The 26,582-nt window shown below is 43.7% G+C and overlaps 1 protein-coding gene across 5 annotated transcripts in view; it reads left to right on the forward strand.

Moving 5' to 3' along the window:
* Positions 1-26,582, forward strand: part of MCOLN3 (mucolipin TRP cation channel 3) — a 31,308-nt gene that overhangs the window by 2,916 nt on the left and 1,810 nt on the right. For 2 of the 5 annotated variants that reach the window (XM_021090354.2, XM_085024210.1), the window contains 11 exons: positions 94-323; positions 6,266-6,433; positions 9,392-9,545; positions 11,034-11,118; positions 11,196-11,292; positions 16,766-16,865; positions 20,178-20,290; positions 20,370-20,519; positions 23,984-24,085; positions 24,190-24,312; positions 25,491-25,697. In XM_021090354.2, the coding sequence (XP_020946013.2) occupies positions 96-323; positions 6,266-6,433; positions 9,392-9,545; positions 11,034-11,118; positions 11,196-11,292; positions 16,766-16,865; positions 20,178-20,290; positions 20,370-20,519; positions 23,984-24,085; positions 24,190-24,312; positions 25,491-25,697 (1,527 nt within the window). In that variant the 5' untranslated portion in view covers positions 94-95. Of the gene's footprint in view, positions 1-93; positions 324-6,265; positions 6,434-9,391; positions 9,546-11,033; positions 11,119-11,195; positions 12,646-14,753; positions 16,505-16,765; positions 16,866-20,177; positions 20,291-20,369; positions 20,520-23,983; positions 24,086-24,189; positions 24,313-25,490; positions 25,698-26,582 lie in introns of those variants that run through there. The other 3 variants (XR_014844929.1, XR_014844931.1, XM_085024211.1) reach the window with 3 other exon arrangements.

Raw genomic sequence — 26,582 nt, forward strand, 5'->3', positions numbered from 1 at the left:
ATCCTTTTGGGGGGTTTCTTCAGTTACCCTGCAATAGCAAAGAACATAGATTTTTGCCTTTACTTACAGCTTTTTTTTTTTTTTCTCTCCTAGAAATGGCAGATCCTGAGCCTGTCATAAGTAGCTGCAGCTCTCGTGAAGAGGAAAATCGCTGCACTTTTAACCAGCACACATGTCCCTCTGAGGAGCGTCTATTAGAAGACCAGATGAGGCGAAAACTCAAATTTTTTTTCATGACTCCTTGTGAGAAGTTCTGGACTCGAGGTCGAAAACCATGGAAACTTGCCATGCAAGTTCTAAAAATTGCGATGGTGACTATCCAGGTAAGCATCTCAGATCGAGTTCACCGAAATCTTTTACTAACAAAGAGGCCTATGGACAGTGGTTTATATATATAACCATACATTTATCACGTTGAAGTTATGTACAATAAAGAGCAATAAATAAGGAGACACGCAACCCTAAACCCTCTCTCTTCAATATTGTGAAAGAAAACTAACGTTTTTCCTTCTCATCTTTCATTAAGTTATGATTTTAGTCACATAATTAAATTTTAATGTTTGGCTTTTCCAGTCAAGAAGTTTAGCTGAAAGTTACTAAATCAGCCGTGGAAACTAGCTGGTGCCCGAGCAGAGGATTCTTTTCCTTCCTGGTTAGCTTCCTGAGAATTTCTCTCTCTTCAGAAACTTCAGGATTTCTGTTAAGGCAAAGTCTTTGGATTCGCACATCCTTGTGATCAGGGGAGCCCTGCAGTGCACGTGGAATTCACTAAAAGAGAGTAGTGTGGGCAGGGAAACGGGAGGCTTCGTTTAGGAGATACTGAGTCTCATTTCTTTGGCTTCTTTTTTGGGGTAAACCATATTTTGTGATTCTTAATATATACTTAGATTTACTCTTTTTTTTAAAATTTAGATTTACTTTTGTGAAGGTATATTTCCCTGTTAGTGAGAATAAACATCTTTTGTTAAAAGCAAAAGGGCAAAAATAAAAGCAGGTTTTAATAGGAAAAATGAATATGATGGGTGTATTTTAATTAATACTTTCTCTTCTTAATTTGGTGAAAAATGCACAAGTAAATAAAAAATTAGTATTCAAAGAGTTTTTTTAAACTCTGAAATTGCTAACTGATTATTAAGAACAAATGCTGGAATCCCTGTTGTTGTGCAATGGAAATGAGTCAGACTAGTATCCATGAGGATGTGGGTTGGATCCCTGGACTCGCTCCAGTGTAGGTTGCAGACACGGCTTGGATCCTGAGTTGCTGTGGCTATGGCATAGGCTGGCAGCTGTAGCTCCAATTTGACCCCTAGCCTGGGAACTTGCATATGCTGCAGGTGTGGCGCTAAAAAAAAAAAAAAAATGCTTAAGATTGCTAGAAGCTAAGACTGTTTCTGCAATCATATGAGGTTGGTGAAATTCTGGCCTATGTTTCTGATGCTAGATATTATGTAAAGGAAACTAACATTCGGGTGACTACCTTGTTTCAGGACATTCTTTCATTTAATTCTAACAACACTCCTATTGGATAAATACTGGTATCTTTCACTTTACAGAATAAGAACTAATGTTTATAGAGTTTTTTGTTTTTTTTTTTTAAAGCCACATGACTCCGTGGCAGAATCAAGACTTTAGAGGCAGGTGCTCTCTTTCTCTAATATTTCAGTGTAAAAATGGATGTTCAGGTCTCAGTATAGTATTTGGCAAGTTTGAATTGAAATTTTTCGCTGCCAGGAATAATATAGTGTATCACAATAGTTAAAGTATTTATCTGTGTTTTTTCTGATCAGTAGGCAGGAAAGCCTGTATCAGTTGAAATGAATACTCTTAGAGGGATGGGTACCACTTGTGTGTTTACTGTATTTTAAGCTAAGCATTTTACATAATCGTGTTCAATTCTTAAGACAAGTCAGAGATAGGTACTGGTAGCCCCATTACATAGGTGAGAACACTGAGGCTTAGGTAAAATAACCTGTCATAGTCAGCAACTAGAAGAGTAGAGCTGAGAGTCAAACTCAGATTTTATTTCCTCTGAGATTTATGTTCTTAATTACTCCTAAATCTTTTAGGGAGCTCATCTAACTTTCTTGTGTTTCCTAGGGTGGTCAAGAGGAAAATCAACTAACAATTGAAGATGTTAAGCCTGTTAGTAATAAGCATATACAAGGCATTTAGAGAGTTCCTGTTGTGGCTCAGTGTAGCCAACCTGAGTAGTATCCTGAGGACTTGGGTTTGATCCCTGGCCCGACTCAGTGGGTTAAGGAACCAGTGTTGCCATGAGCGTTGGTGTAGGTTGCAGAGGTTGCTCGGATGCCACGTTGCTGTGTCATAGGCGGCTCTTTGTATGCTTAGGACCTAGCTCAGTGCTGGCATGTGGATGTACTTTTGTATTTGAATCAATCAGCAAAATGTCTTTGGAAATTCTCTGGAGCCTTTTTGGTCATCAACTTCAATAGATGTAAAATCCTTGGAATATTAAACTATCATCTTTTAAATCAACTAATTAATTAATATTAATTAATTAATTTACACGCTTGTGACGTATGGAAGTCCTCAGGCTAGGGGTGGAATTGGAGCTGCAGCTGCAGGCCTACGCAATAACCACAGCAACACTGGATCTGAGCAGCATCTTCAGCCTATGCTGTGTTTTATGGCAATGCCCGATCCTTAACCCACTGAGTGAGGCCGGAGATCACACCCGTGTCCTCACGCAGACAACATCAGGTCCTTAACCTGCCACAGCTGGAAGTCCTCAAGCTATCCTCTTATTGAAATTTAAGTAGGACACAGCTTAAAGAGGCTTGTCAGAAATGGGGGTCGAGTCAGGTGGAGAATGATGACAAGTGTGCGTATGGGGCCCCCATCTCCAGGGCGGGTGAGAGGGAGTAAGACTGGTCTATATCCCCCCACAGACCCGGATACTCAGGTTAGCATGATAGGGGCTAGAGCTTGGATTTAGTCTGTTAGACTTGGGTTCAGATTTTTTTTTTTTTTTTTTTTTTTGTCTTTTTAGGGCTACACTTGCGGCATATGGTTTACAGACTAGGGGTCGAATTAGAGCTGTAGCTGTGGGCCTTCACCACAGCCACAGCAACTTGAGATCTGAGCCAAGTCTGCAACCTATACCTCCGCTCACGGCAACGCCGGATCCTTAACCAATTTGAAGGCCAAGGATTGAACTCGCATCCTCATGGATCCTAGTCAGATTTGTTTCCGCTGTGCCACAGCGGGAACTCCGGGTTCAGATTTTGATTATACACTTGCTGCTGATGTGACTTGTAAAAATTATTTAGCTTTTCTGAGTCTCTATGTACTCATCTGTGAAATGGACGTGTTAGGAACTGTACTGTGGGATTAGTGTAAAGAAAGTTACGGAACATAGGTTTTCAGTGTTATTCCCTTTTTTCCATGTAAAACACACATCGCCCCTCACTCTGGGATCTAAGTGGGGGTGTATGTTCTAAACTTACAGTGTGTGTGTGTGTTTGAGAGAGAGAGAGAGAGAAGAAGGGCGGGAAAGGAAGGCAGAGAGAACAACTGAGTTTCATGTAACACTCTGAGGTCGATCCTGCCTGAATATTAAGGATATGTTATGTTAGTCTGCTTTAATTTAGAGATGAGTTGGAAGAATTTCTTTTTTTTTTTTTTTTTTGCTTTTTAGGGCTGCACCTGAGGCATGGAAGTTCCCAGGCCAGGGGTTGAATCAGAATCAGAGCTATAGCCGCCAGCCTGCACCACAGCCACAGCAACGTGGGATCTGAGCTGCATCTGCGACCTACACCACAACTCTAGGCAACACTGGATCCTTAACCCACAGAGCGAGGCCAGGGGTTGAACCCACAGTCTCATGGTTCGGATTCATTTCCGCTGTGCCACGATGGGAACTCTGGAAGAATTTTTTACTTTTGGCCTTACTATCACAGTTTTGGTAGTTCGACCCAGGACGATAATTTGATTATAGGACTTATGTAAGATGTTTCTGACATTTTATTGTACACCCGCCTCAAGACCCTGGCGTCCTGCAGAATCCAATATGAGCTCTTCCACTGACTGTTCAAGCCCCTGCAGCGTCTGACTCCAGTTTTTCTGCTCACATTTTTGCTTTCACTGTTTCTCTAATCGAATTATGCCGATGTCCTCTCTGGCCCTCAAAGTGCTAAGTTCCACTTGCCCTTCTGAGCCGTCCCCCATGCTCCTCAAAGGTCCCCTGCCCAAACCATGCGCATACTTCAGGGTTTCAGGATTTCCTCCTTAGAGAAATCTCCTTACTTCCTTAGTCAAAGTCACCTTGCTTCTCCGAACGAAAGAACTCCTAAAGGACTTCTGTGAACTCCTAAAGCTTTTTCTTGGTGAGGACAGTGTCATAACTGACATCATGCCAGGAAATAAATGTTGAAAACATGCGAGGTCGCTTTCTTTTGTTTTAAAACTGAAAACCCACCTTATGTTTAAGGACAAATTAATTCACAGCTGCCAAAAGTTTAATTTCTATCGAATATATTCAAGATAGACATTGAATCTTCTTTAAAAAAAATTAAAGTATAGTTAATTTATAATGTGTTTCTGGTTTACGGCAAAGCAGTTCAGTTTTATATACACACATGTGTACATATAAATACATATTTATATTGTTTTTCATATTCTTTTCCCTTATAGGATATTATGAAGTATTGAGTATAATTCTCTATGCTGTTCAGTAGACCCTTGTTCTCTGTTTTATGCACTCTTTTTAAAAATATATTATTTTCCATCAAGGTCTATCCCAGGAGATTGGATACAGTTCCTGTGCTGTACAGTAGGCCCTTATTGTCCATCTATTCTAAATGCAATAATTTTCATCTACTAAACCCATACTCCTAGTCCATCCCTCAGTTATCTATTTTATTTTTATTTATTTATTTATTTATTTTTTTGGTCTTTTTGCTATTTCTTGGGCTGCTCCCACGGCATATGGAGGTTCCCAGGCTAGGGGTCAAATCGGAGTGTAGCCGCTGGCCTACTCCAGAGCCACAGCAACATGGGATCCGAGCCAGGTCTGCAACCTACACCACAGCTCACGGCAACGCCGGATCGTTAACCCACTGAGCAAGGGCAGGGATCGAACCCACAACCTCATGGTTCCTAGTCGGATTCGTTAACCACTGCGCCACCACGGGAACTCCTGTTATCTATTTTATATATAAATAGACACATAAAAACATATATGGTTTAGTTTGTATCTACTACTTCCAGACTCCAACTTATCCTCCCCTCCCCTTGGGTAAATTTGTTTTCTGTATCTGTAAGTCTGTTTCTGTTTTGTAAATAAGCTCATTCGTATCTTTTTTTTTTGTTGTTGTTGTTGTTGTTGTTGTTGTTGTTGTTGTTGCTATTTCTTGGGCTGCTCCCGCGGCATATGGAGGTTCCCAGGCTAGGGGTTGAATCGGAGCTGTAGCCACCGGCCTACACCAGAGCCACAGCAACGCGGGATCCGAGCTGTGTCTGCAACCTACACTACAGCTCACAGCAATGCCGGATCGTTAACCCACTGAGCAAGGGCAGGGACCGAACCCGCAACCTCATGGTTCCTAGTCGGATTCGTTAACCACTGCGCCACGACGGGAACTCCCCTGTATCATTTTTTTAAATTTCGCATATAAGTGATATCATATGACATTTATCTTTGTCTGGCTCACTTCACTTAGCATGAGAGCCTGTAGGTCCATCCATGTTGCCGCAAATGGCATTATTTTATTCTTTTTATGGTTGTGTAGTTTTCCATTATATATGTATGTAACATACATGTATACATACAATGTACATATGAACATATATATATGCATATACCACATTGTTTTTATCCATTCATCTGTCAATGGACATTTAGGTTGCTTCATGTCTTGGCTAGTTAGAGATTGAATCTTTTTTTTTTTTTTTTTTTTTGTCTTTTTGCTATTTCTTTGGGCCGCTTCCGCAGCATATGGAGGTTCCCAGGCTAGGGGTCTAATCGGAGTTGTAGCCGCTGGCCTACGCCAGAGCCACAGCAACATGGGATCCGAGCCGCGTCTGCAACCTACACCACAGCTCACGGCCACGCCGGATCGTTAACCCACTGAGCAAGGGCAGGGACCGAACCCGCAACCTCATGGTTCCTAGTCGGATTTGTTAACCACTGCACCACGACGGGAACTCCGAGATTGAATCTTGAATAGATAAATTGTTTTATTATATGGAGAACTTCTATTTCATCACTTTTTTACCCTCTTACTTTTCCTTTTTTTCTTTTAAGCTGATCTTTTTCGGGCTAAGTAACCAGATGGTGGTAGCTTTCAAGGAAGAGAACACGATAGCATTTAAACACCTCTTTCTAAAGGGCTATGTGGACCAGATGGATGACACATATGCCGTGTACACCCAAAGCGACGTATACGATCGGATCGTCTTCGCAGTGAACCAGGTAAATCAAGTGTGTGCATACTTTTTGGGGGGAGAAAAATTCGACCAGAGAATTGTTGCCAGTATACATAATAGAAACTGACATTCAAGTGTACAAGGGTGAACTTTAAAATGAAATATATAAATGTCATGTATAAAACCCTTAATTTTTTTGTATTGCCGACAGCCTTTTACAAAAGTAGAAGTTAAGAGAGGCTTTTGTTTAGTAATAGAGAGACAGAAACTTCAAAGTCTTAATTAAACCAGTCAGAGCGAGGGCTTGGCATGAGAACCTCTAAGATTTCAAAGGATCCACCGTGACCCTGGTTGTAAGTAGTCATTAAGTCTTCAGAGTTTACACTTTCAGAGGTTCTTCACAAATAATGAGAATATTGACTTTGTAGAGTATATAGTAACCGAGACCTGAAAGTTCATTTAAAAAATAAGGGTTTATGTCATCTGTGACAATGATTTTATTGTAACATTGATTAACTCCCCCCCAAAGGAAGCTTGTTCATACAGATGAGTCAAATTCTATTCTGAGTTTCTAATCAATTTGTTTTTGCTACAAACAGTACTTTCTCAAGTCTGAAAATTCGTATCTTGTGGGAATTGTTGGAAGCTTTCTTAAAGTCAGTTCTTCCAACTGGGTTAGTCTGCAAACAACATTTCAAAATTATCAAAACCCTTCTTCAAAAAATTGTTATAGTGCAATTGTTGCTCTTCATTATGTAGAAACAAACTATGCACAGTGAGATAAAATACATGTTTATGACACTAAGGCTTTCTGATAGCATTCAGTTTTCGAAAATAGGCCAGGAATCTACAGTAATTGAAGTAAGCTGCATACGTTGTTAAATAATGTCTTGCAATTTGTAAAGGAAAAAATAGTGTAATGATGGAAATATTCAGCTTTGAGGTTCTTGTTTTAAGTTTACTAAGTTTATCTAAAGCTACTCTGAACCTAGTTGGTGGTTTGCTAGGAGAGGTGGGTAGAAACAAGAAGTAAACAGTTCATTGAATTTCTCCTGAAACGTTTTTACCTTAACTGTAAGCCTAAAAGCAATTTTAAAACTACAGTATTTGCCATTCAGGCCATTCCGCTGATCATATTTCTGGGTTCTTTGCAGAATTGCATGTGGATCCCTGCGCTAGTGTACAGGTAGTAACATTAATTGGGGTGGGGTTTACTTAAGACACATCATTCCCCACCAACCTCCAGGCACTGTTAGGCACTTTAAACTGAAGGTAAAAAGTATCTTCTGTGCCTTATGCTGCTACCTGAAAACTGCGTTTAACTCTGTGGGTGTGAAACAAAAGACACAGCCAAGCCAAAGATCAGGAGAAGGAGGAATTTGTTACCCACAGCCAAGTAAGGGGGGCAGCGGGGATCTTTACCAAGGCAGTGTCCCCCCAACAGCAAAATTGGGGAGGGTTTTTTTGGCTTTTTAGGGCAGCTCCGAGGCATATGGAGGTTCCCAGGCTAGGGGTCGAATCGGAGCTGTAGCTGCAGGGCTACACCACAGCTCGTGGCATCGCTGGATCCCCGACCCTGCGTCCCCGATCTCTGATCCCTGAATGAGGCCAGGGATGGAACCTGCATCCTCATGGATTCTAGTTGGATTCATTTCTGCTGAGCCACAACGAGAACTCTGGGGAGGTTTTAGGCTAAGGGTCCGTGCATAGTCCCAAAGAAGCTTGGCCCAAGTTTTAGCTGATTGAAGCCAGGAGGGTCAGAGAAGGTCAGCAGCATCACCCTTGGGCTCCAGTTGATCTGGTGGCTCAGTCTTCTGGCTGATCTTTACCACGGACCCAGCGGGGAGTCCTTGCAACTGAATTTTGTCTTTGCTATTGCTATTCCTCTTGTCTGATAACAGTCATCGGTTTCTGCATTCCTTTGTTCCTTTAAGGCCTGAACTCCTGAGACTTGCTCAAAGATCAACATTGTGACCAGGCTTAGATCACAAAATGTCTTAGGCCAAGAATGGCTTCTCTTGTGCCAAGAAAGCCCTGCCTGGTTCTCTTTCTTTGGGGACTCCTACCCTTTCTGCTTACAATTCTGTTCTCAGGGCTGCAGTTAAGCGCAGTGGCCTTGATAAATTCCTTGCTCTGCGGAATTTATTCTAATGGAGGAGGTGGATTTGAAAGAAGTTTAACCCAAATAATTTGATTTCCAACAGTGACGAGTGCTCTGAAAAAAGTTAAGTAGCATAAAATATAAATAGTGGCCTCAGGATGGCCAGAAAACGCCTCTCTAGGGGCTTGAAGTCTGGGGAAGAGTATTTCAGGCTGAAGGAGTGGAAACAGCAAAGGACATGGAGGCTGGACAATATGGGTATGTTTAAGGCAAGTGTGCAAAGGAGTGAGGGGAAGGCTGGAGGTGGAGCTAGTCTTTCAGGGCTTAACAGGCCCTGGCAAAGGGCTTTGGAGTTGATTCTGAGCAACAGGAAGCCATGGGAGGGCTTTCAGTAGGGGACTCTTGCTATAAAGTGAGTAAACTGTATTCTTGCCAAGATGATTTTTAAAATCCTATTTTTTTTTTTGGTAAAAAGTTTGGCTGGTTCACCCGGAACAATGGTATTCCACTTCCTGTATTATAGTAAAGCAGAACTCTGACCTTGTGGGAAACACAATTTGTATCCACACTAAATGTAAAAGTCAGTCCCTAACACAGTTCTTCAAAAAAGGAAAGATCCTTGGAGGTTATATGGCTTAAGCCTTTAATTTTGCAGATAAGAAAGCAGAGGCTCAGAAAGTTTGTGACTTGCTCAAGGTCACAGAGATGAACTTGAACCCAGAACTCTAATTACTCTGCCATCCTGCCCTCAGTAGCCTGTCACTTATTCTCACATTGGTGTGCAGGTCTCCACCTGGACCGGAGGCGGAAAACGACACAGTTTCAAAGGCAGGCAGGCAGGGAGGGGGGTCTGGGCTTCACTTCCCATGGCTAGCTGCTCCTGTTTTCTCTTGTCGGTTGAAGTACTTGCAGCTACGCAGCATCTCGGTTGGGAACCACGCTTACGAGAACGAGGGCGCGGAGCAGTCGGCCATGGCGATCTGTTGGCACTTCTACAAGCAAGGAAACATCTGTCCTGGAAATGACACCTTTGACGTTGATCCAGAAGTAAAAACTGGTGATGTCCTTCTATAAGCTACAACTTCCTTTTTGAATGCCTTGATTTATACTTAAAATCAGCAATTTCACCTCTGAAAACATTGATTTGGTCTGTGCTATTAGGTCATAGTAAGAACTATGTCAGAGTTATCATGTGTCAGGTACTTCACTGTAACTCATGGTTCTTAAGGAAAAACACCAAAAACAAAGAGGTACGTTTATTATTATCCTCATTTCATAAAGGACTGGAGGGTAAGTGATCTGCTCAAGGCAGGGCGGGTAAGAGGCGGTGCTGAAATGTGACCCACGCTGTGCTCTTAGCCACCGTATTCCACTGCCTCTCAATCTGGATAAGCCAGTTAAATAGACAGATATTGCCCTTATAAAGCAGTATGCTGGCAAATTATTATTATTATTATTTGGTCATTTTAAGGTCCGCACCCGTGGCATATGGAGGTTCCCAGCCTAGGGGTCTAATCAGAGCTACAGCTGCCAGCCTACACCACAGCCACAGCAATGCCAGATCCAAGCCATGGCTGCAAACTACACCATAGCTCATGGCGATGCCAGATCCTTAACCCACTGAGCGAGGCCAGGGATCGAACCCAAGTCCTCGTGGATACTAGTCGGGTTTGTCGTCACTGAGCCACAACGGGAGCTCTGCAGATTCTTGATGTATATGAAACTCTGTCCCCTCAATAGCATTTCATGTTCACTGTCTTTGCAGATAAGGTGGGACACCCAAACTTAGAATTGCATGGCTTACTCTTTCTTTTTATTTTTTGGCCATGCCCATAGCATGTGGAAGTTCCCTGGGACAGGGATCAAACCCGCACCACAGTGACCTGAGCCACAGCAGTGACAATGCCAGGTGCTTAACCTGTTGTGCCATGAGGGAACTCCCAAGCACGTGTATTCTTATTAGCGAAGTTCTATTTGCAGTTTGTACCTAAAACATTAGCTTAGGTCATTGAGTTTAAAAACAAGTAAGTACCTTTAACACTAGCCTCTGGAAAATGTTCTTTAAGAGGAATAGTAAAGGATTATGGTACCGAATAGTGACACTCAAGATATGCTGCCTTCCTTTTTAAAAAGGTGTTTATGAGGAGAGATTGTCAACACATAATATTTCTAAAAATAGGTCCTTTAAACAAAATTTTGTCTTAGACACGGCAGGTGCTTCAAATCTATGCTTAGGATACAAAAAGGGAGAGAGCCTCCAAGTTTAGGCGTAAAAGACAGAAAGGAAGATAGCACCCTGCAGAGGATAGTGTGGGGAGCTCAGGTCTGTCTCTACCCCACCCACTCCAGAAACGTGTGTAGTCACTTGTGTATTAATAACAAGGGAGTCCCTGTAACTACGTGGTGCGGGTGAGTAACTTTAAAAATCTGAATTCAGAAAAAGCCCAGAATCTGAATATCTAGGCTTAAATATATGATCCTTTCAAGATGCAGTTTCTGTATGTATTTGAGGTGCTATATCGTGTTTCATTCCTTTCTGTGGCAGAATGTTTCTTTGTTGAGCCGGATGAAGCTGTTGACACTGGAACACTGGAGGAGAATAAGCTCAACTTAACCCTTGACTTTCACAGGTGAGGGCGGCAGATGGGAGTGCAACTCATGTTTGTGTGTCTGTGTTTTCACTGCCCCAGAATCTCCTGTTTTCCAGACTCCTAACGGTGGAGCTGCAGTTTAAACTCAAGGCCATTAATCTGCAGACGATTCGCCATCACGAACTCCCTGACTGTTATGACTTCACCCTGACCGTAAGTGTGGGCTGGGCTGGGTTTAGGTCCTGTCTGGAGAAAAAGAGCTGTATCTCCATAGATGTCTCATCACTTGTATGCGTGCACAGACTGTGTCCCCGTCCCACTCACACGCACAGGGAAGCACTGGTTCAGCTTTTGCTCTGGTTCGTCGTACACTAGTCCCTTATCTGCGTTTTCACTTCCTGAGGATTTAGTTACCTGGTCAACCTCTGTCTGAGGCTATTAAGTGGAAAATTCTGGAAATAAATTGGTAAATTTTCAAGTGCATGTCGTTCTGCGGAGCATAAATGAAAACTCCCGCTGTCCCACTCTGACCCTCCCCGGATGGGACTCATCCGCATTCGTCTCATCCCCCCACCTCAGTTATCAGATCATTTGTCCCGGGCTCGAGGAGCTTATGTGCAGGTCACCCTTAGTTTACTCAAGAGTGGCCCCAAAGCACCCAGGTGGTGAGGTGGCAATTCTGATATGCCAGAGGATTCCTCAAGCGAAAGTGTGGGAGTTCTCAACTTAATAAGGAAGGAAAAAATGTATGTTAAGGTTGCTAAACCTACAGTAAGAACAAATAATCTATCCATGATAATTATGAAGAAGGCAAAAGAAATCTGTGCTAGTTTTGCTGTTTCACCTCAAACTGCAAAGATTATGGCCACAGCATGTGGTCAGTACTTAGTTAAGATGGAAAAGGCATTGAATTTGCATAAGACGGTTTGAGAGGCCACGTTCCTGTAACTTCTATTATAGTATATTGTTGCAATTGTTCTATTACTAGTTATTGATGTTAATCTCTTACTGTGCCTAATTTATAAATTAAATTTTGTCATAGGTATGTGCATATGAATAGAAAAAAATAGTATATGTATAGGTTCAGGTATGATCGGGGTTTCAGACATCCACTCATCCACTCAAGGTCTTGGAATACACACTCTGTGGAGAAGGGGGGGGCCACTATACCAACTTGTTTACTTGTTAGTTATCTGTCTTCTGTGTCTCAATGTAAGTTCTCTGAGGGCAGGCACCTTGTCTCCTTCAGCACTCTGTTTTCAGTACCAAGAATAGTTCCTGGCACAGAGGAGGGGTTCAAATGCAAAAGGAACAGAGGTTTGTGGGTTCTGTATGGTCAGCTCTTAGCAGGTGGTGGCTGTCGGCTTCAGGTCATGGCCCAGGGCTCTAGCTGCTGAGTTTCCTTGCTACGGATGTTTGCAGATCTTGGCTTATTACTCATAGTGCCTCCTTACCTGACAAAATTGCTGTCGAGATAGAAGATAACAGATATGAAGATCTAACAAAGTATCAGATATGTAGTAGATGTTAGATTCATTCAACTTTTTTTTTTTTTTTTTTTTTTGGGTTTTAGGGCTGCACCTGTGGCATATGGAAGTTCCCAGGCCAGGGGTCAAATCAGAGCTACAGCTGCCAGCCTGCACCACAGCCACAGCAATGCAGGATCTGAGCCGCATCTGCTTGGATCGTGGTATACCACAGCTCATGGCAACACCAAATCCCTGACCCACTGAACGAGGCCAGGGATGGAACCTGTATCCTCTTGGATGCTAGTAGAATTCGTTTCTGCTGTGCCACAATGGGAATGCCTAAACAGCTGTTTATTAAGTCTATCCTGTGTGTGTCCAGTTGGATTTATAATGTAAAAGAAGTGCATTAGCGTTCGTTCGTACAGCTGGATGAATTTTGCATCCTGTCTTTTGAAGCTCTTTATTAGGTATGTAAACATGTAGGATTCCTGTGTTCACTTGAACTGACTCTTATCAGTATGAACTAGCACACTCTTTAACCCTGGTTATATTCTTTGTGCAAAAACTTACTTTGCTAGTAACATAGCCTTTCCAGCTTTCTTTAGATTACTGTTAGCATGGCATATCTTTATCCAGCCTTTTAAGCTTATTTGTGCCTTATATTTACAGGGGCTTCTTGTTAGGCAACATGTAGTTCTTTTGCCTTTTTATCCAACCCAAAAGTCTTTACCTTATGATTAAGGGATTTCCATAACTCAAAGTGCATGTGATTGGTAATATGGTTTTCCTCTTTTTCTGCCTTCTTTTGGATTAATTAAGTATTTTTTTAGGATTCTGTTCGAGTGCACATGTTAGCTTATTGGCTAATACACTTTGCTGTAGGCTCATGGTACACGTGTATAACTACACGTACAGCATGAAAACCTAAGAGCAACATGTTTCTGTTTCTCCCGTCTTGGCTTTCATGTCATGGTTGTCATACAGTTTACTTCCAGATATAAACTGGAACAATGCATTGTTACTATTTTCGCTTTAAACAGTCAGATATCTTTTACAGCAACTTAAATAATTGAATGTGTTTATATCTGCCCATGTAGTTCCATCCCCAGCGCGCTTCTCTCTTTTGTGTAGTTCCTGGTTCCCATCGGGTGCCCTTTAACTTCTACACAAAGGGCCTCCTTTAGCGTTTCTTATAACACAGGTCTGTTGGATAAAAAGTTCTTTCAGCTTCTGTATGTCTGAAAAACCTTTTTTTTTTTTTTTTTTTTTTTTTTGTCTTTTGCCTTTTTTTTAGTACCACACCTGAGGCATATGGAGGTTCCCAGGCTAGGGGTCTAATCAGAGCTGTTGCCATGGGCCTACGCCAGAGCCACAGCAATGCCAGATCTGAGCTGTGTCTGTGGCCTACACCACAGCTTAACAGCAATGCCGGATTCTTAACCCACTAAGTGAGGTCAGGGATCAAACCTGAAACTTCATGGTTCCTAGTTGGATTCTTTTCTGCTGCACCATGACGGGAACTCCTGAAAAACCATTTCACCTCTTTTTCTTTTCCTTCCTTCCTTCCTTCCTTCCTTGCCGCAACCACAGCATGTGGAAGTTCTCAAGTCAAGGATCAAATCTGAGCCATAGGAGTTCCCGTCGTGGCGCAGTGGTTAACGAATCCAACTAGGAACCATGAGGTTGCGGGTTTGATCCCTGGCCTTGCTCAGTGGGTTAAACGATCCGGCGTTGCCGTGAGCTGTGGTGTAGGTTGCATACGTGGCTCGGATCCCACGTTGCTGTGGCTCTGGCGTAGGCCAGTGGCTACAGCTCTGATTCGACCCCCGGCCTGGGAACCTCCATATGCCGCAGGAGCGGCCCAAGAAATAGCAAAAAAAAAAAAAAAAAAAAAATCTGAGCCATAGCTGCAACCTACACCACAGCTGGGGCAATATCAGGTCCTTAACCCACTGTGCCACAGGGGAACTCTTCACCTTCATTAAAAAAAAAAAAAAAAATAGTTCCGAGTTCCTGTAGTGGCTCAGTGGCTAACGAATCCAACTAGGAACCATGTGGTTGAGGGTTCAGTCCCTGGCCTCACTCAGTGGGTTGAGGATCCAGCATTGCTGTGAGCTGTGGTGTAGGTCACAGACGTGGCTCGGATTTGGCAAGTTGCAGTGGCTGTGGTGTAGGCTGCAGCTACAGCTCTGATTAGACCTCTAGCCTGGGAACCTCCATATGCCATGGGTGCGGCCCTAGAAAAGACAAAAAGACCAAAAAAAAAAAAAAAAGTTCACTAGGTATAGAATTCTAGGTTGACTGTTTTTCCCTCAGTACTTTAAAGACGTTGCTCTTTTAGTTGTATTATTTGTGAGAAATCTATTGTCTTCCTCATCTTTGTTCTTCTGGTTGGGATGTATCTGCCTCCCTTTGGCTGCTGGAAATTTTTTTTCTCTTTAGCTCTGATTTTAATAATTTGATTGTGATATACTTTGATGTAGTTTTCCTCATGTTTCTTGTATTTGGGGTCCATTGAATATCTTGGGCCTATGGGGTTTAGTTTTCAGTATATTTGACATTGACTCAGTATTATTTCTTCAAATATTTTTCTTTTTCTTTCCTCCCACGTTTCATAGATTCTAATAATATGTGTATTTTGGCATGTAAAGTTGTCCCATAGCTCTTGATTTTCTTTTATTTTCAGTCTTTTTTTTTTTTCTTTTCTTATTTTGGGTAGTTTTATTGCTGTGTCTTCAAATTAACCAATCTTCTTTCTTTTCTCTACTGTCTGTTGTTAATTAAATCCAGTGTTTTTTCTTTTTCATTTTTTTTATGTCTTTTTTTTTAAGGACCATACCCATGGCAAGTGGAAGTTCCCAGGTGAGGGGTTGAATCAGAGCCACAGCTGCTGGCCTGTGCTACAGCCACAACAATGCCAGATCTGAGCTGAATCTTCAACCTACACCATATCTTGCAGCAATGCCAGATTCTTAACCCACTGAGCAAGGCCAGAGATCGAACCTGTATCCTCATGGATACTAGTTGGGTTCTTAACTCGCTGAGCCACAATGGGAACTCCTTTTTTTCATTTGAAGAAGTCAACTTCTTCTAAACCTTACTTAGATATGATTGACATTAAGTGAAAATTTATTTATTCAACAGATATTTAATGAGCCCCTTACTGTTTGTAAGAAGTTGAAGCTCTTTGTGTGGTGAAAAGCATGGTTTCTCCTTGGCAAGGATTTCTGACTCATTCGAGTGATCCTGAGCATCTTCTTCTCGTGAGGCTCAGGCTGGGCCCCTCAGCAACTGTGGACATGGGCAGACACTAACATTGCCCTTGGTTGCTTGTCAAGGGAAGAAACTTGCAGTTGAACGTGAGGATAAACAGAGTAACTAGACTTATTGGGTATTTGAAATCTTATATCTGAAGTAGATCTGATTACCCCACATGAAGAATCTTATAAAACTCATTTAAATGACAGACTTTAACAGAATTTTTTTTCCTTATGGACTTGAGAGAAGAGGACCAAAACAAAAACAAAAAAAAAGAGACTAATCTTCATACCTTGCCTCTCTGTTTCTGCAAGGAGAACATGAAGGGAGCTAGAAGGGAAGACAGTGGAAGAAGCGTGAAAGGTGTCCAGCATGGCTTTGCCCCTTTGATGCCTGATGTCCTGAAACAGTTACCGTTGAAGCCAGACCTGGCTTTTGTTTCCCTATGACCACACCCTTTGTAATACCTGAAGAAATCTAGTCCCGGAAGGAAAATTGAAAGATCTCCACCTAAAATGTTTCAAGACAGAAATGATGAGCCCCTGTCTGAGTATGACTTCAAAGAGCATTAAAAATCTATGCCTATCTGAGGCCTTGCTGGAAGGTGGGGAAAAACAGACTTGTACCCATTCTTGCTCATTTTAGGAGGGCATCTGAAGGTGCTTAGCCTGAGAAGGAGCGGGAAGTTCTCTTGTTTGGTAAGTCGTTCAGGGCTTGAACACCAGCTTAGAAACAGGATTTTGGAGACTGAAAATTCTCTGTAGAAGACTGAGTTCAGCCTTTTCAGTTCACAAAGAAATAAAGGGAACTTCCTCAGGTTGAACAGGGTTGGCAACAAGTCAGAGATGAGAGTCTGGGTCTCTCATCACCTTGGAAAAATTGTTTCTGGTTTAATGCATAGAGGTATCTTGGCTTTAAAAACTACAGGTCTGTTTTGACCCTTTTCCTATTATTCACAGATAACATTTGACAACAGAGCCCACAGTGGAAGAATTAAGATAAGTTTAGAAAATGACATTTCCATCAGGGAATGTAAAGACTGGCATGTATCTGGATCAAGTAAGTGACAGATTTTTACTAGTTTTCAAGACGGTTAATAATGTGAAGTGGTCATTAAACTGCTGGTCCAGGGGTATGTGGGACAGTAAATAAAAGAATTGGACCATTCCCAAGTCCCTAATTCTCTGCAAGTAAATCAATTCATTGTAGTTATTTGATGTTCCAAGTAATTCATAAGTTTTTTGTAACTGAACTGGCTTTTTCTGCCTTTTCCTTATGACCTCACTGGCTCACTCTTTACCAAAAAAAAAAAAAAAAAAATTGCTTACAATCCCTCCAGCAAAAAAGATCACATATACTCAAAGCAATGTTATTGAGTACTTATTGCATAAGTAGTTCCACCTACATTTTCCTTACCTTAATATTTGAAAATATTGTTGAGATAGATAGGTAGCATTCATATTTTTACAGATGAAGAAACCAAGGCTCAGAACTGATTTTTGGTGCCCATGGTCCTACAGCCAGGGAGATGTCAGGGAGGATTTGACCTTGAAGCATCCCACACTTTATAAATATTTCCTATCTAGGTCAGAAAGTAGACTAAATAAGGAAAGTGTACATTCCTAGAAATATGGACACAAATTCAGGTGTAAACTGAGTACCACTGAGAATTTTGGAGCTGAACTTCCGAAAATTGGCTGGAAAGAATAGCTCTACTTCATTTCCTAGACCCTTGTACGTGACAGTGTGTCATGCTCGACTTTGATGATTAAGTCAGCAGACCATCATCCCAGTTACCTGCCAAGATCCCATCTCCCACGTTCCACACAGGATAGTCTGTAGGTCTGGGCTGGAACCCAGCAGTGTGCAGTGGGTCCTTATTCAGAACATGTTTGGATAATAATTGCTTTAGGATTTCCTACGGAAGGATTCATGAAATTCAAAAGTAGTGATGAGATGGTCCGAGTAAATAAAAGAAAATTTCTTCATTCTAGTATTCTTTTCACTAATAGGTAACTTCACATACATGAGGATCTTGGATCACAAACGTTTATTTCAATCACAAAATTGTTTCTTTGAAACACAAGCCTCTTTTGTCACCTGTAGACATTGTAGCACTTCTCCAGAAACTTGAGAAGGAGGAAGATGAGGGCATGTGAACATGCCTGGCACATAGGCTTTCTTTCAAATGCTTATTTCTTGGATTTTAAGTTTTTCTAAAGTAGATTTAGTCATGTGTATAACAGGTGCCTCTTGACAAAACTACAGGATAATGCTTCATTGCAAAATAGTCTGGAGCTCTTTTCATCAGCACAGAGCTGCCCCGCTTGCTCAGTGAAGACATGCTCTGTAAGACAGCACGGGCCAGCGCTCTGCCTGCCGCCTTCACCTGGCCATGCTCCTGCTGGGAGGACTGGCTCTCGGAGTCTCCGCATGGGTGGTTGCAATGTCACTCAGGTCTCAACCAAAGCCCAGTGCCCCCTTAGTGGCCCTTCCTTCACTGGGGAAAGTGAGCCTTTCTTCTGCCCAGTCCCCCACACCAAGCCCCCTTTGCATTGGTGCTCAAACTTTAGTGTTACCTGGAGACCTTAGGGAAATGCAGCTCCTGAGTCAGTGGGTCTAGGGTGAGGCCTGAGAATGTGCATTTCTCACAGGTCCTGGGGTTACCAAGAACCATTCATGCAGAGTGACCAGTGCAGATCTGGAGACAGACTGCAAAGGTTGGAAGCCCGACTCTGCCATTTACTGGCTCTGGAGTCTCGGGCCAGTTCTGAGACCTCTCTGTGTTTCAGGTTCTCACCTGCAAAGTGGGGATAATTGCACCCACCGTGGGGGTTGCCGTGAGGTGCAAATGAGTAAAAAAAAAAACCACCCTGCTAAGTGCTTAGAATTAAGCCTGGCAGGAAATGCATTCAATACGTATTGGCTATTTGGATTTATTTTCTTCACATGACTTTCCTCTGCCTGAAAGTATTTTGCTCATTTACTTGTTTACTTGTTTGGCTTGTCTCAAAGGAGTAGAAGTTGCACAAGATCAGGGGCCTGTCCTGTTCACTGCATCTTCTGCATGTGGAGATGTACTGGTGCTTAATGAGTATTTTTTACCTAGATGAGTATATTTTAATAGGATATGCAGGGACCCTAACTGTATTAACAAAAGACTACAAGCTGATATTAAAGGTCTCTGATGTCTGGTGGTGGAGATTTGCAGAAGAAGGACCTTTAACCTTCCTTCAATACTAATGGAAGAAGGTGGGTCAGAGCCTTTTCTCTTGCTGTCTTCTTGGAAAGAACGCTTGAATTACTTAAATTATTCTAAAAATGTGTGTAAAAGATCCATCTTAAACTTGCAAATGCTCCTGAAGAATGCAAAAAGAAGACGAATCAGGAGTTCCCATCATGGCACAGCAGAAACGAATCTGACCAGGAATCTGACCCCATGAGGTTGCAGGTTCGATCCCTGGCCTCACTCAGTGGGTTAAGGATCCGGCGTTGCTCTGAGCTGTGGTGTAGGTCTCAAACAAGGCTCGGATCCCGAGTTGCTATGGCTCTGGCGTAGGCTGGTGGCTACAGCTCCGATTAGACCCCTAGCCTGGGAACCTCCATATGCCACAGGTGCGGCCCTTAAAAAGACCAAAAAAAAAAAAAAAAAAAGACGTGTCAATGAAAAGGCACACCATATTTTTGCACAAATGATTCGACATCATGACTATGCCAGTTTTTCCTAAATTAATCTCTTGAGTCCCCCGAAATCTTCAGTAGAATTTTTATTGGAATTTGACAATTTGATCCTAAAGAATATATGGAAAAATAAATAAGCAAGAGGAGTCAGCAAAAATTCTAGGAAAGAATAATGAGGGGTATTTGTCTTAGGCATTAAAACACACAAAAAACATCGGACGGGTAAGATATGGTACTTGAATACAAACGGCATTTTGGTACATGATGAAGACAGCATTTGAAATTATTTACTCTTTTGATTGGCAAAAATTAAAGGATACTCATATCCAGTGATGGAGATGTGGTGATGTGAGTGGGTGTGTAAACTGGCACGATCGTTTTGGAGAACAAGTGCTTAGATCTCTTTTTAGAGAGATGCACGTGCCTTAACCCAACAATTCCATCTTTAGATATTCATCCATCTGAAGAGCTCGCTTGTAGCTGTGCACGAAGAGGACCTGGGGAGGGGGTTGTAGCGGGAAGTGCAGATTACAGTCCCAGGGTCCTTACAGATAAAGTATTGTACATCCATGCTGAAGGACGCCATGCAGCGGTTAAAGTAAACGAGGCTAGAAATGAAAAGAAAGCAAGAAGCCCGTGTCACGGTCTCAGTGTCCCACTGCGTGAGCAGGTGACCCTCTTTCCCTGCAGTTCAGAAGAACACGCGCTACATGATGATCTTCGACGCCTTCGTTCTTCTGACCTGCTTGGCTTCCTTGACCCTGTGCGCGCGGTCTGTGGTGAGGGGCCTCCAGCTTCAGCAGGTAGGGTCGCTGCTTTCTCGGAACGTGCTGGAACGTTTGACTGATAGACAAACTCAGCTTGCCTCTCTTTTCCCAAAAGGAATTTGCCAACTTTTTCCTCCTTCACTATAAGAAGGAAGTTTCTGTTTCGGACCGAATGGAATTCGTCAATGGATGGTACATTATGGTAATTATTAGTGACATATTGACAGTCATTGGATCAATTCTGAAAATGGAAATCCAAGCTAAGGTAAAATTTTTTTCCTATTTCCATTGTTAGTATTAGGTTTGCATTAATGGTCATTTATTTTTCCAAAATGAAAGAATTTGCAGAGTAAATGATTTCTTTCAAACTTTGTATTGAGTAAACCTGAAATAACTAATTTTTAAAAAATCAAGCCAAGAACTCATTTGGGCTGTTTTTCAAAGTGTGATGCACACACCAAGGCCACTACAGAAAAAGGTGTCTTTTTGTTGTTGCTAAAAGAACTCCCAGAATCTCCAACAGGAAGTGTAGGGCTGGAAGGTGGGGTAGGGGGGCAGGGGGCAAACACAAGCTGCTGTTGTGGGTGGGCTTACAGGTGTTTCCTTTGTTCATTCGGATTGAAAATATTCCCGTTTCCTACTTTTCTCACTGATCTGCTACGTGGTTTTCCATTTTCGTTTAGGACTAAGTCAGCCTGGATATCAACCCTCCTCCCAAGCAAAAAAATCAAGTAAAACTAATCCTATTCAAACTATGTCTTTCTAGCTTTGACTACTACCAAATATGAGTATGATTCCACGTGGGGAACGTGTTATACTTCACATTCCTGGGCAGGGACCTCAGATGCAATGGCTCATGGGAGAAAGGAGCCTTTTTCCCCTCATGCCACAGTCAGGGCAGGTTTTCCAGGCTGGCAAGTCACTCGGCATCACACTGTCACTCAGGGACCCAGACGTCTCCCGTCCTTTCCCTGCCAGCCGCGAGGGCTCTCTCAGACTGCAGGATTGATGCTGGGTGGCCTCACAAACAGGTTGCAGCCCATGGGAGGAAAACGTGGAGTGGGTGGGTCTCTCAGTCTTGCCTCTGCTCAGAATGGCAGCCTTTGCACCTGTTCACTTCCCGTGGAGAGAGTTCAGGCACACTGAACTTCAGGGGAGCTGGGGAGACAGCCCAGGCCCATCCCTTAGAGACAGTGGGTTTGGGAGGCCAGAGAGCAGCTGCTGCCACGAGCAGCAAGTACCGATGAACTAGGTGTCTAACTTTAGGGAGCAAAAAAAAAAAAGAGGGGTGGGGGCAGGTTTGCAGCAAATCTTCATTTTCACCAACCTCAGCCCTTAATGGTGTCCAAGACTCTTTCTACATTTTTCTAGAACATTCATTCCCCCTGTCTTATAGCCAATCATTTCATATATTTTCTTCTCTGTTGAAACCTCTAATACCCTGACCTCATCCTCACTCTCAGCTATTCACAAAACAATAGAAAAAAAATAGAAATTCCACCAACTTGCACTTGATGTATCTACTTATCAGCGTCAGTGTCCATGCGCTCTGCTGCTCCTGTTACTGTGCACGTGCTCTTTAGGTCTCTGACCAAGCCCACCTCCTCCTTGCGGAGATGCCGTGAGCTGAAGGTAGAAAGCCCACCAGATGCCGTCCCCACCGTCTCACTTCGGGGCGGAGCTCCTGCTGTTCCTCTTCCATTTCTCGTGCATCGTGCAGTTTCCGTCTCTGCCGTGTCATTTCCATCAGGACGCTTTCTTCTCCTTTCTAAAAAGACAAAATCGCAGCCTCTTCTCCCTCCAGCCCTTCCCCATTTCTCTGCTCCCTGTTGTACAGCAAAGACCTCAGCAGAGGGTTTAGTCCTGCTTCTGACCCTGCGCGTCCCAGTCTGTGTGGTGTCTGCTCCAGTCAGGCCGTCCTGACAGCCACAGCCAGGGTGCTTTCCGGTGTTCGCTCCTGTTGCTGTATCTGCTAGTCGGGTATGTTAGCCTCATCTTAACCTCGAAGCAGCTTGTGGCACCGCAGCCCCTGCCTCTCTGTTGATGACCCTTTCCCCTGGCTGTCGCTCACCTGGTTTTCCTCCTAGATCACTGGTTGCTCTTCCGACTTTCTTTTGCTGGTTCCCACACATCGTACCAACGTGCTAAAGGGCTTCAGGACACACTGCTCAAACACCTTCTCTTTTCTGCCCCTGTCTTGGTGACCCCATCCTATCCCATGGCCTTAAATAGTATCTATTTTCCAGTAATTTTCAAACTGTCTCCAGCTTGGAATTACTCCCTGAAGTCCCGTCTTAAATATCCACCTGTCTATGCCACATCCTCATGTGCGTGTCTCCCTGGCCTCTCACGTTTAACACGGCAGTAACAGAATGCCTGAGATCTCTACCTGCACCGTTCAAACCCACTTCCCCTTGGCCTTTCTACCTTCAGCTCATGGCATCTCCTTTCAGTTGCTCAAGGCAAAGACCACGGATTCAGCCTTGACCGGTCTCCTTCCCCCTCCATATCTAATCCAAGAGGAAACCCTATTTGGCTACCTTCAACCATCACCTCATCCCTCCCCTGTTACCAGCCTGGTCCAAACCACCACAGCTCCATTCTGTATCATCACAGCAGCCGTCACTCTTTCAGCCTCTGCTCTCAGCCAGGGGCCAGCCTCGCCTCGTGTCCCTGCTGCTCTCAGGAACCATCTCCCTAGTCTCTGCAGAGTGAAAGGCAGAGTGGTGAAACTGTCCCCAGGAGGCCCCAGGCGACCTTCCCCGCTACTCCCTACCCCCCCATCGCCCCGCCCCCGCCAGGCCCCTCCTGCTCTGGAGTCTGCACTTCCGGCCCCAGCGGCAGGAAAGCTCTCCCCCAGATTTCTGCCTGGCTGCTCCCCTGCTTCCTCACGTCTGTGCTCAGACACCCCCTTTTCAGTGCCACCATCCTGGATCGCCCTACTTGTTAGAGTGGTTTTGGCCGCCCAGGAACCAGGGATCCAGTGCAGCAACCTGAGCCGCAGGAGTGGCGGCGCTGGATCCCTCCCGCCCTGGGCCACCAAGGAACTCCTGTTTGGCTGTTTTTTTGTTGAAGTATAGTTGATTTACACTGTTAGGCTAGTTTCAGGTGTACAGCGAAGTGTACAGATATATATTTCAGAGTATGTATGTTTCAGATTCCTCTTCCTCTCGGGTTATTCCAAAATCCCAAGTCCAGTTCTCCCGCGCTCTGTGCTTGGTCCCCGCCAACCTGTTTGCGGGCATCGCGCAGCCGCCCCGCACCCCGCCCTGGATTTCCTCCTCAGCGGTCACTGGCAGCCAGTGACCACGGGCTTGCTGATTTCCTTCCACTTAGGGATTAGGGGTTTCACTGTTTCCTCCTTAGCACTTAAAACAGTGCCCGACTCATTACTACTCAAATAATTTCTGCCCAAATGATTTTTTTTGCTTTTCTTTTTTGTCTTTTTAGGGCCGCACCTGCAGCATATGGAGGTTCCCAGGCCAGGGGTCTAATCAGAGCTACAGCTGCTGGCCTTCACCACAGCCACAGCAACGCCAGATCTGAGCCGCGTCTTCGACCTACACCACAGCTCATGGCAGAGCTGGATCCTTAACCCACTGAGCAAGGCTAGGAATCGAACCCGAGACCTCATGGTTCCCAGTTGGATTCGTTTCTGCTGCGCCACAGTGGGAACTCCCGGCGTGAATTTCTGATGTGTAACTGGTTGTTTTTTCCACTCTGTTTCAGAGTCTGATGAGCTATGGTGTCTGCAGTATACTTCTTGGAGCTTCTACGCTGCTCGTGTGGCTTGGAGCTCTGCGATACCTCAGCTTCTTTCCAAAGTACAATGTAGGAATCCAGGGCGCTCCACGCTGTTGGTGTTTCTCTGTCACAGTTAGCCCACTGCTTTGTCTGAGGGACCAAGGCTTCTAATGAGCTCTCTTACTTTCCAGCTCCTCATTCTGACCCTTCAGGCAGCGCTGCCCAGCGTCATCAGGTTTTGCTGCTGTGCGGCTATGATTTATCTAGGCTATTGCTTCTGCGGATGGATCGTGTTGGGACCTTACCATGATAAGGTACCGCCAAACAACGTTTTTCCTGTTGCTGTTAAGCTCTCAAAGCAGTGCCAGTGGCTTGTTATTCTTTTAAAATAGGCTCCTTTTATTTTGCGACTCAGCCTTAAAACGTTGAAGGTAGTGTATCTGTTGCCGTGTTTATAAAGTGGTAAAGCAAGACCAACTTGAGAGGGTAGTTGATTCACTTGGCTGCCTCGACTCCTTTTGTGGAATGTCAGATAATTAAGTTCTTCTTACTATCTGCCAAGGCAAGTTTGCCACACTGATTCATCAGCATATATTGGAGTAGGGTATTTAGGTAAGTCTTATTGAAATGCGACTTTATTTTAAAAAGTAGTATAGGGAGAAACTTGTAGAACCATTTGAAAATTTTTTTTTTTTTTTTTTTTTGTCTTTTTGTCTGTTGTTGATTTCTTGGGCCGCTCCCGCGGCATATGGAGGTTCCCAGGCTAGGGGTTGAATCGGAGCTGTAGCCACCGGCCTACGCCAGAGCCACAGCAATGCGGGATCCGAGCCGTGTCTGCAACCTACACCACAGCTCACGGCAACGCCGGATCGTTAACCCACTGAGCAAGGGCAGGGACCGAACCCGCAACCTCATGGTTCCTAGTCGGATTCGTTAACCACTGCGCCACGACGGGAACTCCTGAAGTTTTTTTATTGGAGTTATAGTCCTGACTATAATGCCATCATCTTGAATGGAAATGAAGTTTAAAGCAAGAAGCATGAGCATGCATGGTTGGGGCCTGGGTTTTTCTGCAAAAGCATTTCAAGGACCTCTTTCTACGAAGGTAAAGAGAAGAGCAAGGCTTAGCTCAGAAAAACACGAAGCGTGCAGACCAGCCCCTCTGTCTTGAATTCAGGCTGCTCTTATTCGGAGGAGCGTCAAGAAGGAGCTGATTTTTCCGGGAAAAACAGCAGGCGTGTACATGCTATAAGTGTCACAAAAAAAATGCCTGTGGGAGTGACTCCGTTTCCCTGGGTGTCTCCAGTGGGTACATGCTGTTAAACTTCTGCGTGATGTCTCCTGTTTAAAAAAATGCTTGTACTTACCCCAGGTTATGTGTTTGAAAGGGCACCTGGGGATATTCCCATTATCTTTAATGGGGTGTCATGCTCAAAGCCTCCGATGGGAAGGAACATGAAATGAGGTGAATTTTTCTGTTGTGTTTTTCCAGTTCCGTTCTCTGAATGTGGTTTCCGAGTGCCTTTTCTCACTGATAAATGGAGATGATATGTTTGCCACTTTTGCAAAAATGCAGCAAAAAAGTTACTTGGTCTGGCTGTTTAGCAGAATTTACCTCTACTCATTCATCAGCCTCTTTATATACATGATCTTAAGTCTTTTCATCGCACTGATCACTGATACATACGAAACAATTAAGGTAGGTTCATCAAGAACCATCAGGAGCCGCATCTGCTAGAACTGGTAGAGTGGCGGTGAAGTAGAGGACCCGGGGGGAGGGAGCTGACGGAAGGGCAAGTTCTTCAGGGTAGCGGGAAGGACTTTGATTTTAGATGCTGAGAGACACGAATGACAGAGAAACGATTTTTAGAACGTTGAACGTTTTGTCTCTGAGGAATTGTAACAAGCTTTCTAATCTTTTATTAGAATTATAAAGATCAGTAGGTACTGAAGCAGATAATTGAGGCAGTCAAAATTTTTTAAAATCCAATTCTCGTAAAGAAAAGTCGACCTCTTTGTTTGGAATATGCTGTGGCTGAACCCGCTACTCTCTGAAAGCCCCTGCTTGTTTGGGACCACACCAGAGGCTGGGTCTGAGCAGCAGTCAGGGAATAGCGATACACGAAGTTCTAGCCATGTATGAGCCGTACAGTCAGGGGCACGAGCTGAAAAGCTGTTATCCGGAGTTCGGCTCAGTGGTAACAAACCTGACTAGTATCCGTGCGGGTGCGGGTTAGAACCCTGGCCCTGCTCAGTAGGTTAAGGATCCTGCATTACTGTGAGCTGCGGTATAGGTCACAGACATGGCTTGGATCTGGTGTTGCTGTGGCTGTGGCCTAGGCTGGCAGTTGCAATTCTGATTGGACCTATAGCCTGGAAACTTCCATATGCCAAGGGCTTGGCCCTAAAAAAAAAAAAAAAAAAAGCAAGCTGTTATCACTCACAGTGGATATTTTAAAAGTCAGTTTGAGGCCTTTGAAATATGGAAAAGCAGAATACATTTCTAATAACCTTATACTGGTAGGTATACTATTGGTCCCTTCTGTTGCCAATGATCCACTTTGAATTTGAAATACATGTGTTT

This window comes from Sus scrofa, chromosome 4, assembly GCF_054392235.1.
Source record: "Sus scrofa isolate SSC_HxYL_T2T_F1_AM1 chromosome 4, Sscrofa_HxYL_maternal_Yorkshire_Landrace_v2.0, whole genome shotgun sequence".
Lineage (NCBI taxonomy): Eukaryota > Metazoa > Chordata > Mammalia > Artiodactyla > Suidae > Sus > Sus scrofa.